General features: G+C 42.1%; 1 protein-coding gene across 2 annotated transcripts in view; it reads left to right on the top strand.

Annotated features, from left to right (window-relative positions):
- Positions 1 to 12,548, top strand: part of DYNC1I1 (dynein cytoplasmic 1 intermediate chain 1) — a 293,984-nt gene that overhangs the window by 230,403 nt on the left and 51,033 nt on the right. For both annotated transcript variants that reach the window (XM_034667979.1, XM_034667985.1), the window contains 2 exons: positions 900 to 1,033; positions 4,504 to 4,648. In XM_034667979.1, the coding sequence (XP_034523870.1) occupies positions 900 to 1,033; positions 4,504 to 4,648 (279 nt within the window). The remainder of the gene's footprint in view (positions 1 to 899; positions 1,034 to 4,503; positions 4,649 to 12,548) is intronic.

Here is a 12,548-nt window from a genome sequence, read left to right on the forward strand (position 1 = left end):
CGGCTCTCCGGCACTGTGAGCATGTCACATGACCATATGATCTGAGCTACCCGGACTGTTAGCACGCGCCGCCAATGTCTGGACTTCTCTGCCAAGATAACCTGGCTTATTTGTTTGCGCAAAAGACTAAACTTCCTAGCAACTATAACAACATGATCCCCTAGAATGAGTTTTTTCTTAATTACTTCGGGGGATATTTGGGGGTGTTAGTTACACTTCATTACTCTTCACTGTCTTAAACTTAATTCAGCAGAATGTCTCTTAAAATACACTTTGATTCCCGGTTTTGAAAATAACCTGAGATAAAATAGAGACGTTCATTTGCTGTTTTAAAGATTTACTTCAATACCGTTCCCCATAGGCTTCTAGCCTATGCACCCAATGGCTGCCCTTCCTGAAATCATGTCCCCGTTGAAATCTGGTTTTTCTGACTTGAGTGACAACTTTCTGGTTTGAGTCCATGGAGGACACAACTCGTGCTTTGACAAATGTGCTTAGTACATCTGATATTAATACACGTGTATTCTCACGAACAATTGATTTCGAAAATGTTTGTAAATACAAGGGTATTGTGTGTTTTATTAAAGCTTGGGGCTGACAAGTGTAACCATTACAGTATTATCTTTAGTTTCTGCACCATTAGTTTCAAAATTCTCACCTGTCATCTCTGCCTGACTTAAGAAGCAGCAGCACACTGATGAGATCCAGCCGGCCTGAAACCAGAGATACACAGAAGCATGAATGTCAGGGGCAGTAAAGCGTGGTTTCTGGCACAGCCGGGGTCTTTTGTAACGCTGTGTGAAAAGCAAACAGACGATTGAGCCAAATGATTTTTCCATGCTATCTTTGGCATGGTGCGGAGTTGACAGAGGGAACATAACCACGCCATGTTTTGGTAGGAGAGCATGGAGCTGGTGTACAATAAGTCCAAGCCTGTGGCTGTTACCGGAATGGCTTTCCCGACGGGAGACGTCAATAACTTCGTGGTTGGCAGTGAGGAAGGTACAGTCTACACGGCCTGTCGTCATGGAAGGTGATTTTGTGTTTTCTTACCGATGATGTGTTTCTCACTTCTGAAAGTCTGTTATCGCATTCTGGATTAGAACCACCTTGCGTTACAAGAAAGGCATAACTGAAGACATACAAACACACCTCAAGTTCCCATTATCTTAGAGATCCATCTGTTCTGGTTGTTAGCCATTGTAATTCTTGGATGGTTCACACTGCCTTGAGGAGAAAAGCCCAAGCTTCTTAGCGTATCATATAAGACCCATGACTACCTGTACTTCCAAGCTCCAGCCACACCCTCATGGGGGATAACAATCCCCAGACGTGGCTTACCCACCACACCTCCATGAGTCCCCACCCTCTGTTTCTCCCGTCAGGTCTGGCACCTCTCCTCTCTTCTTGGCCTGGTTCATTCCTCCTCAGCCTTCAAGAGCCAGCACAGAGGTCCTTCCACATGGAAGCCTCTCCTGACTCACTTGAGCAGAGAAAACCATTCCCTCCTCTATGGTTTCATAGAATTTTCATTCCTTTTATTCATTCGTGTTTCCAAGGAATACTTACTGAGAACCTACCACATGCCCAGCACTGTGACATCATCAGGGTGCAGTAGGGTGCAATAGGGAACAAAACAGACGTGGGGTTCATTTTCTGCTTGAGGATTAAAGACAATAATAAACAAAGGAAACATTTGGCTTGAGATGGTAAGTACTACAGAGAAAATTTAAGTCAAATAAATGGCATTGGACTACAGGCTGAAAGATAGGTTTGCTATTTTATATATTCGTATATATGCTTCTACAGTAGCGTTAATTACATTTCATTTCAACTATTCATTCATCTGCCATTTTTCTCTTATTAAACTCTTTCCATTTCATCATTGATTTTCTGCCCAGGGCCTGACACACAGTAAGTGAGGAGCTACAAATCTATATGGGGAATCAAGAAATAATAATAATAACCTAAATAATATAAAGAGATGCCTTGGGGCTCTTCCTCCCAATCAGAGAGATACAAGCCACCCTGAAATTTCCAAGTGATAAGAATTCTGCCTTGACTGGGAGATTGGTGAATGCCCCTGGAAAACCGTCAGGAATAAAGTAGAGTCCAATAATTAGAATTATTGTAAAACTGCACGCTAGACTTAATGAACAGCCTCACCATCTTTTGAAAGGTTTGCTGTGTTCACTTTGGTACTTAATTTTCTGTCACCTTAGGAATTCTAATTCAGTTGATTTTCATCTCTTGTACACATCCCAGCCTGTTTAGATTTAATAAGAAATCAGAAATTGTTCCAAGTTTACTTTATACTCCTGTGTTTTTGTGATTTGTAGAAGTAATAAGCGTCCACAGCCCAGCTCTGTGGTTCTGCCACTCACACAACATGAGCCGCGATGTGCCTACTGTTCTACACATACAAACAAGCAGTATTTCCCCGCTCACATGATTAAAGATGAGTAGGAAGCGATGCCTCGTAGTGCTATGCCCATAAAACTGGCTAAAACCATGCATTAAAGTTTTATGAAAGCATAAAAAGACCTGATAAAGTTGTTCCTTCATGCGAACATTCACTGCACACCTACTTGGAGCCAAGTGTCCCACTAGGCGCTGCCTGGCATGCGGGCGCTGTGTAAATGTGGTTCCTGCCGGCGAGAGAGCGATGATGACGGGCAATGTACACGTACACGTATCTGCAGTATGGGTAGAAGGTCATAAGTGGCACGAGAGACGCACAGAGAGTGCAGGGGACCAAATACAGACTCATAGCTTTATCTACACATTTATTAGAACCAACAAGGCATATAGTTTCCATGGACTTAATCCGGGACCGTAATTATCTGTGAAGGCTACGGAACACGTTCATTGATAACTTGCAGATTTTTTTTCTTTTTTAGTTTTTCTAATGTGAATAATGTTTTACACGGTGAACATTTTTGTTCTGTGGCTCTTGTCCGTTTTCAAGCACAATCAGAATTTGCAGTGTGGTTCAAAAGAAGGGTACCTAAGGTGAAAACCACAAATCTTTTTACAACGCGCTTGATTTTGCTTCTTGCATTGGCCCATCCATCTGAAATATAAAATACAGATCTTAATAAAGTTGTAAGAAAGCAGGAATTTGGCTTCACAGTAATTTTAAATGGGTCATATAGGGCTAAGGGGGTGGGGGGGAGGGGGGATTCTATTTTTCACCTAACATACGGAAGGTGAAAATCCACTTCCATAAATTAAATAAGGTCCTCATTTTGCACCCTATAAACCCTTTCAGGATGCTGTTAAGAGCAAGTGGAGTCTCACCAGGGGCCACTTCAAAGATCAGTTCCTCGTGTTCTTTAGAAGAGTTTAAATGATCATGTGTGGAACTGCTGTTAGCAGTTTCACTGGGCATAATTTTTGAGTGCCTGTTACAGGGAGCACACGCTGCAGCATTTTCTCGTGATTTCAAATCTTGCTCAGCACATTGACATTTACTGGCGTTCCAGAAGCCCAAATGTTTTAATAACTTAATTCATTTTACGCTCAGCAACATAAGATTTAGATTCCACAATCCCTAAGTATTTCTCTTATTGATAACCTCATGCACATGGATTTTTAAAATACAGCATTTGGGGTATATTTTTTAATTGGGTAGGTTGTGTGCAGACTACTCTGTGATACCAGGGGCCTGGAAATAATCCCAGCTTAGTTACATAAATGACATAGGTCCTTAGGTAACGTTCACAACGTGTATCACTGTTTCTCAGATGTGCATCTTTTGGGGGGAGGAAAAAAGGCCAAAGTTTGTCTCTTTTCCATTGTGGTTTCTTTCAACAAATATTTATTGAGCACTTACTATAGGCCAAACACTTGGCAACGAGAAAAACAAGGCACCAGCCCTTATGGAAGTTACAATCAGTAGACTTGAAAACTTCTCTTCTTTCAGTGAAAACATTATTTTCTAAATATCACATTTAAGTTATGCATATCATATTGTGGTGGCAAGGGTTTCCACAAAGTATTATCTTTTGAGATACGTCAACTTCATTTAAGAAATTTCCTTGGAAAGATAAATGTAGGTATACAAGGATGTGTGGAGTTCTGTAGCCAACGGGGTTCCCAGAAGGAGCTAAAATAGAATGTGTGCCACATATTATCCTAAGGAGAGGAGTCTTATTAAGTAAAGTATGAAACAAAGTCTGTATGTTTTCCATCGATGTGCTGCATCAACAATGAGAGGATTTGAGGAACTCCCGAAAAAGGATTAAATGACAAAATTTGGTATTAAATTGCAAAGGTTAAAAAGATCCCATTGCTCCATTTTATTTTTTAATCATCAAAAGTTATCTAGCATCTTATTTCTCTCATGAAAACTGTGAAAGTGCTTTCAGTGTTGGTGGTTTATGGTTGTCCTTCTAAATTACGAAGAAGTAATCACGCGGAGACAAGTTTGTTTTATTTTTAAAAGCAATCTCTGCTTTGCAAAGATCACTGAAATTCTGCTCCTGTGTGGTCTTCCTGCAGCAAAGCAGGTATCGGGGAGGTCTTCGAAGGTCACCAGGGGCCAGTGACTGGAATTAACTGCCACATGGCTGTGGGCCCAATCGACTTTTCACACCTGTTTGTCACGTCATCATTTGACTGGACCGTCAAACTGTGGACCACAAAGGTAAGAATGTCTCAATTTAGTTCTCTGTTAAATACACAGGCAAAGGGGACAATTTTACTCTTCAGAGCCTGTTGATGAACCCAGTCTGCCTCTTTCTAGGTCCATTTTATTTATTTTAAAATATATAAGTGATACTTCAAAACATTCTAAATTTTAAAAATTTCAGCAATTCAAATACTGATAAAATGGAAGTCCTTCTTTACTAACCTTCACCCCGCCTGCCACACCCCTCCTGCTGCCATCCCCGCCCTCTCCCTACTTTAGTGTTGACTGTGCAGAGCTCCATAGCACTGACTTACACACATGTATACTTATGGAAATATGACTTGGGACTTGGTGGTTTGGGTTTTGGGGCGTTTTTTGAGTCTTTGGTGGTTTTTAAGCTGGCAAATGGCACTCCATTAATTGTATTTTCAAAGGCAATTCTGACCATGCTTGAGAGAAAAAAAAAAAAAAAAAAGGGAAAGGCCACTGGAAGAAAGGTGCAGTAGGCCAGGGAATAAATGGCAGTGGTATAAACCAGTAGTTTGGGATGGAGAGAAATAGATGGATTTGAGAACCATTTTTGAAGGAAAAGCAACAGAAGTTGGTGATATGATTTGATACAAGAATGGTGAGACCGGGAGTCATCAGGAACTAAGGCAAGTTATGGCTGGAGCCACTGGAGACTGAGCTAATCGATCACTGCATTCACTACCTGGAGAGCACAAGAGGAAAGGCCAGTGGGTGAAGAGCGTTGTGCAGGTTAACTTTAAGGTGTGGGGGCCCACGACTCACGATCTCCATTCGACAGTTTGCGATGTGAGACAGAAGTGGAGGGAGTCCTCTGGGCTGCAGGTACATACCCAGTCCCAGTCAGAATAGTGATCACTGGGGTGCCTGGGTGGCTCAGTCAGTTAAGCGTCTGCCTTTGACTCAGGTCATGATCCCAGTGTCCTGGGATGGAGCCCCACATCTGACTCCCTCCTCAGCAGGGAGTCTGCTGCTCCCTCTCCCTTTGCCCCTCCCCCCCATACATGCTTTCTCTCTCTCTCTCTCTGTCTCAAATAAATAAATGATCTTTAAAAAAAAAAAAAGGAATAGCAATCATTATTACAGTCCAAGGAGTGGATTTTAAAAGAAACGTTAAGAGTAGATCCAGAAAAAGAGGACTATTTAGGAAATAAACAGGAGAAATGAACTAGAAAGGGAGATTTAAAAAGTACCAACCTAAGAAATGGGGGAGGGGATTATAATTTTTGAGAGAGGGACTGTGGGAAGAGGACAGACAGAATTGGTCTCAACTGCATGAAAAACAACCTCACCTGTAAGAGAAATCCAAATTAAAACCAAGGTGAGAAATTTCTTTTCAACTGTCATACTGACAAAAATCCAAAAGCAACATAGTCTGGGATGAGACTGAAAGAACCAGCCATTCTCACAGGCTGCAACTGCCAGTGAAAAACAGCACAACGCTGGAGAGAGGAATTTGGCAGTATATAAAAATAATTCATCATGCATATTTGCTCATTGTCAGAGCAATTCCTGCTTCTAGGAATCTATGCCAAAGGTATACTAGCAAAAATAAGAAAAAAGACATATGTAGAAGGAGATTCATTGAAAGGCTACCTTGAATAGCAGAAGACTGGAAAGGACCCAAGAGTCCATCATTAGGGCTCTGGACAAATCAAAAGTAACCCACGTCCACATGAGAGAGTACGATTCAAGTGTAGGAAGAAATGCAGAAGATTTCTTTATACTATTATGGAGTGATGTCTAGGGTATATTTTTAAATGAGAAAAGCAAGGTGGAGAAAAGTGTAAGTTAGTATGTTGTCATTGTTTAATATTTATTAATGTATTTTTAAAAGTTGGAAAGATAGACACAGGTACACAAAATTATTCCTTACGAGGAGACGGGAGGCTGAAAGAACCAAGAAAAGCCATACTTTTTATAAGATATTTTGTACCTTTGCTTTGGGAACCATGTAAATATTTTACATAGTTACAAAACAAAATGAAATTTTAAAAGTGGTACCTAAAAAATGTGAAGTGGGGCACCTGGATTGCTCAGTCAGTTAAGCATCCAACTCTTGATTTCAGCTCAGGTCATGACCTTCGGGTCCTGGGATGGAGCCCTGTGTCAGGCTCCATGCTCAGCGGGGTGTCTGCTTGAGATTCTCTTCCTCTCCCTGTGGCTCTGCCCCTCCCCAGCCTCTAAAATAAATAAATAAATCTTAAAAAAATGTGAAGTAACATGAAACAAATCAACCTTAGTGTGGTTCAAATTGGAGGCAAAACATTACAGTATGGAATGATTCTGACTTTAAAATCTTATGTTTTAACTATACATTTCAAAAGGGATATATTTTAAAGATAAAAAGAACTACAAAAAAAATTTCAACTACTTTTAGTATTCAGGTTGCTGGTGGTTGTTCTGTCACTGTTACTCTGATACTGTTGTGTTTGTATGGTGAGATAAATGACTGCATTTGGTGTCATTGAAGAGTGATATCAGTTGGGTTGAAAGGAGATACAGTGATTGAATTGAATAAAACCTCTGCAGTAATCCTGAATTTAAGTTGGATGTATGAGTAAGAATTTGTGGTATGTGTTACCTTTAAATCTAAAAAATACATATTCAATAAAAAGGTCTAGAAACAATGACCAATCCAGTACCAGTGACACTCGTGGTGTCCAGTTTTTGCTCTCTAAATACCACTTATACTTAAAGAAACCTGAGATCCTGGAGGAAATCAGTGATTCTAGATCTGGAGCAGGAAATGTGTAAAATGAGCCTGGAATATTTCATCATAACAGAAAGCAAGGAAGCTACCAAACACTACATATTTCTTGACAAAGGGTAATAGATTCATGAGTTCACCCTCATTGATATTCATTGGCCTGCAGAAGCTTTCTCAATTTGGCTTCTAGGACCTTTGACAAGAAATATGTAGTGTTTGGTAGCTTCCTTACTTTCTGTGAGTTCATAATAATACTGAAAAAAGGAGAAAAAACCTCATTAGTCATCTTTGGAGAACATGATGAAAGCCAATTCAATATTTTGGAAACTAATAAGTAAAAGGAAGAATCAATCAATTATTTACTCAGAAAGAATCATTTATTCTGTCTTTTCTATATGATTTGTACTTCAGGGATACTTAAATTATTGATGAGGGGATGTTTTTCTTTGTAGAAATATCCCAGCTAATATAGGAAGATAAGATTTGAATATTAGGTAGTGATTATTGCTGATAACATTGTAAAAATAAAAACAACTTTCATGGTTATGGAAGTATACCATACCCCTTTTGAAATGGGCTTGTCCCCCAAATCAAATTCAAATCCCATCACTCTACCAGATCTCTGAATTTAGTGGCAATAGGAGATAAAGATGCAAAATATTAAATACTACAGGAATGGAATCAGCCAAATCAAGGCTGTGGTGCAATCTATGGGACAGCTGATCTCATTTCTATAACAAAACCCCAATTTTTTTAAAGAAAAAAAAAAGAAATGGAGGTGGAAACTACATATTAAAACAAAATAGAATGAAACAGTACTTGAGACATTTCAACCAATCTTAAAATATGAATCCCATATAGATCCTGACCCAGGCACTCAACCCTTTAAAAAAATTAGAGGGCTACTAGGAAATGGGAAAACTGACTAGATATTTGATGATATTTATGAATTATTATTTTTAGGTGTGATAATTATATTTTGATCATTTTAAGTGGTTTTACCTTTTAGAGATGCACACTGAAATTTTACAGAAGAAACCATATGTCAGAGATTTGCTTCAAAATAATCAGCTGGGAAGGGAGAACGTGTGGACATAGATGAATTAGATTGTGCAAGTATTGATAAATATTGACGCTGGATATTGATATTATTCTATTTCTGAATATGTTTGACATTGGCTCCGTCGGTTGAGCGTCTGCCTTCAGCTCAGGTCATGATCCCAGGGTCCTGGGGTCAAGCCCCATGTCGGGCTTCCTGCTCAGTGGGGACTCTGTTTCTCCCTCTTCCTGTGCCCCTCTTCCTTCTTGTGCCTGCTCTCTCTCTCAAGTAAAGAAATAAAAATCTTTTTTTAAAAAAAAAGGAAATTTTCTATAATATAAAACTGCAAAACAAAACAGAAGAGAAGGGCGTGACCAAGAGTACCGAGTACTCCTTGGAAGTGTCATCAGGACTGCAGTACGTCCATTGTATTAGGTAGCTTCACTGTGCCCATGGCAAGTACCGTTCCACTGGTGTGTTGCAGCTGGGACACAAAAAACAATGGGGTAAGGAGTGAGTGGAAAGCAAGGAAGCACTGAAGAAAAATAAAGAAGTTTGACTAGAAGGAGAGGAAGATGGGCAGTAGAGAGAGTTTTTCTTTTTCTATTTTTTTTTCTGAGATCGTAGAGACTCTTGAGGAAGTTGCTGTTGTCTAATAGCCAGCAAAGGCGAAGAGTAGAAACACGGCAAGTATAAGACAGAGAAAGGCTCCTGAAGATGTTTGAGTGGATGAGATGCATAGCGCAGGCAGGGGTATCGTATAAATTTGGGCAGTGGCATATCTTCTGTTGTAACAAAGGGACAGGAAAGGAAGGGGACAAACACATGCAAGTGTGTAGGTTTGGTGAGTGAAAGCAGAGGGACGTCTCATGTGGTCTTGTTTTCTCAGTGAAGCAGGAGATAAGTAGTCTGCTAAGTGGGACGCAGAGGGGCCGGAGGGAGCAGGTTGCAGCTGGTCATGGGAAAGAAGAGGAAGAGCTAATTCGGGAAGCAAAGATGGACTCTGGGGGTCTGGAAAACCCTGCTGGGTTGAAGACCAGAATGTACTAGTGGCATCAATCTTCAGGACCAACTTCCTCCAAGAGAACTTAACAGCACAGATATGGATGAGGGGGACACGTAATTGGCTCCAGGGCCAAAGCTTTCCCAGAATGTGATGGCAGGACAATCGAACATAGGATCAGAAATAAGCATGAGAGTATGTTTGATGTTAGAGGCTAAGGATTCTATGCTGTGGCTGAAAGGAAATGAAAACAGACTGAGAAAGTAAAGGGAGCAAGAGTTTGGAAGCCTCTATAAGATCAAAGAATAGGTATAAAGGAAGGAATTGAATAGGAGAACTAGTAAAATAAGAGATTATTGTTAGAAAGTGAGCTGTTTGGATTTAGTAATTCACAACTGAAATAATTCCAAGTGATAAAAACAAACCAAACCAACCAAACAAACAAAGGTCCAGGATGTGGTCATGTTGTCACTGAAATCAAGTCCACATGAAGGTCACTGGAGCTGAGGGGTCCTGGAAACAAAAGGTCAAGGTTCTCGGGGCTGTGGGCTTCAAAATGGGCCAGAATAGAGGCAAGACTGGGATGGAAAAGGAGATCATGAGCCCAGGGTGTTAAGTCTTCAGCAAATTAGGAAGAGAGGTCAGAAGAGGGAAAGCATGAGAGAGACATGGCCTGAGCTTAAAAGAAGGAGGACTTTTTACTGAGTGTCTACACCCTGGAGAGCAAAGACTTTATTTCAGTCTTCTGAAACAGGATAGCCAGTAATGCACAGTTTCTACTTGAGAAGACAGCAAGGGAGGTGGTGAGCTTATGGGAGAGGGACGGTTCCCCTGAGACAGGCAGCAGAGGGAGCTTCCCATGAGAAGGCTGAAAATGAAGGCCGAGGAGCTCATCATGGAATGGGAAACAGAGACACTGAGTAGATGGTTCAAGTGAAATAAGTACTAATAGAAATTCCTGGAAAATGCTCTAAGAATTTAGCAAGAATGGGGAGGGGAGATACTAAAAAAAAAAAGAGCCTAGAATTCTGAACAGAATGCTAATTCTTACAAATTCTAGTGAGAAGAGCATGCAGGAAGAAAGGATTAAATCACATTACATTGCCCTCCCTCCACCCCCAGCACACCAGATTTCATCATTAAACCATGGTCAGGGGAGGCTTCCCATTGAAGCAGAAACCTTGTTGGAGTCATTTCCCTGGCAAGCACAGGACAGGGCTGCATTCCAGCTGATGTATTAACAAAGGAGAAGCCATTTTTATCGAAATGGCCGCAAGGCAAGGATCCACTCAGGAAATGCAGGCGATGAGCTGGAAAGATAGGTTTGTACTTGATTGTGCAGATTTATCTTTATTTTATAAATGATGGCAAGTCATTTTAGGACCGAACTAATCAAAATGGAATTTGGGGGAGTTTTCTATGGAAGGTGAATTCGCAAGGGTTGGCGGGAGGGTGGGAACCCACCATTTATCGAGGTCACACTGCATGCCAGGCATTGCACTCAATCTGTTACATACGGTAAATGGTCCAGTAAGTCCTCACAGTCATGAGTGGATGCGTTACCCCATTCTGTAGAAGCAGGCACGCAAGCGCTGAAGTAACTTGCCTGGCGGGCTCAGTGAGAACTTGGGGAAACTGGAATTCGAACCCAAATTAGTGTGACCCCCAAAGCTATGATCTTTTCCACGCTAGCATGCTAAGCCCAGAGACAGGACATCCAGTCAGAAGGCTAGTTTGACCATCCGGGTGAGAGCCAGAATTTCAGCAGTGGCAGCCGCGGTGAGCTTGTGGAGGAGAACACAAGCCTGAAACCAGCAAGGGGACCTGGTGACCAGAGGACTTGATTTGAGAGCAGAATCCATGGTGATCCTGGTATTTCTGCCTCAGGCATCCGAGGGGAAGAATGGTGGTGCCAGTGACGGAGACAGGAAATAGAGGAGGGGAGGGCTGGGGTCGGGGGTAGAAAAGTAGTCGTCTGGGGCACGCTCCAGCTGAGGCCCCTGGAAATTCCTAAAAGGCGATTGAAAATAGTGGAGCTCGGGGATAAGAGTGAGGCTAAAAAAGCTAATAGATCTTGTGGCTGTGAGTTCAAGCCCCACATTGGGTATAGAGCTGACTTTTTAAAAAAAGATCTAGATGTGGCAGTGATCAGCCTATAGTCAGTCATTTATCCCAAAAGAAAATAAGAATCGATGTGAATTGAAGAGGACAGCGGCTGCAGGAAGAGAAGGGATATGCAGACAGACAAGCAAGTAGAGGGTGGCGTTGGCCCCAGCGCAGACTGAGGCTGGTTGCAGAGGGAGGAGGGAAGACCACTCTTTGAGGTCAGGCTGGAACTGCAGGAGCGGGGGCTAGCAGGGAAATCCAGGCCCATGAAGCGTTTGGGTATTATACTTTCTGAGAGACTTGAGCGTGTTTGTGGCCTGAAGAGAAGGAGCCAGGGAAGAGTACAGGTGGACAGTGAGTGGTTGACAGTTAAGAAAGATGCTCTCAGGTGCCAGGGTGGGGTTGGTGAGGAGAGAAGAGGCAGGACACTGCTAAGGCTGGAGAAAGATGGGACGGACGGGTTCAGCTACGTGGAAGGGGGAGGGGGAGCAGAGAATGAGAGAAGTTCCCTGTTCTCTGGTGGAGTTAGAGGCTCGCTCATCTGCCGACAGCAACGGGAAGTGGGATGTTGGGGGGGGGGACGTTGCAGGTCATGCAAGAGGTGGGACAGGCCACTGACTCCAGAGGATGTCTGAACGGCACCAATTTGAGGAGCAGATGGGGTTAAATATCAAAGATGCATTTCATAGGTGATATCTGAGTTTTAACAAGAGTGCCAGGAATTGTGTAAAGTGGCCGTTGTGGACTCTAGTCTAAAGTCCTCACAAATCTTCTGAATCTGGCATTCAAAACTGTCCACAACACGGGGCCTGCGTGGCTCAGTCGGTTAAGTGTCTTGAGTCTTGATTCCGGCTCAGGTCATGCTCTCAGGGTCACATGGGGCTCTGTGCTGGGCATGGAGCCTGTTTAAGTTTCTCTCTCTCTCCCTCACCCTCTGCCCCTCCCCACCGCGCTCTCTCTCTTAAAAAAAAAAAAAAAAAGGCAAAAAGCTGTCCCCAACTTACTGTAGCAGGTCGACAACTTCAGGCGT

Source organism: Ailuropoda melanoleuca, chromosome 1 (genome assembly GCF_002007445.2).
Source record: "Ailuropoda melanoleuca isolate Jingjing chromosome 1, ASM200744v2, whole genome shotgun sequence".
Classification (NCBI taxonomy): domain Eukaryota; kingdom Metazoa; phylum Chordata; class Mammalia; order Carnivora; family Ursidae; genus Ailuropoda; species Ailuropoda melanoleuca.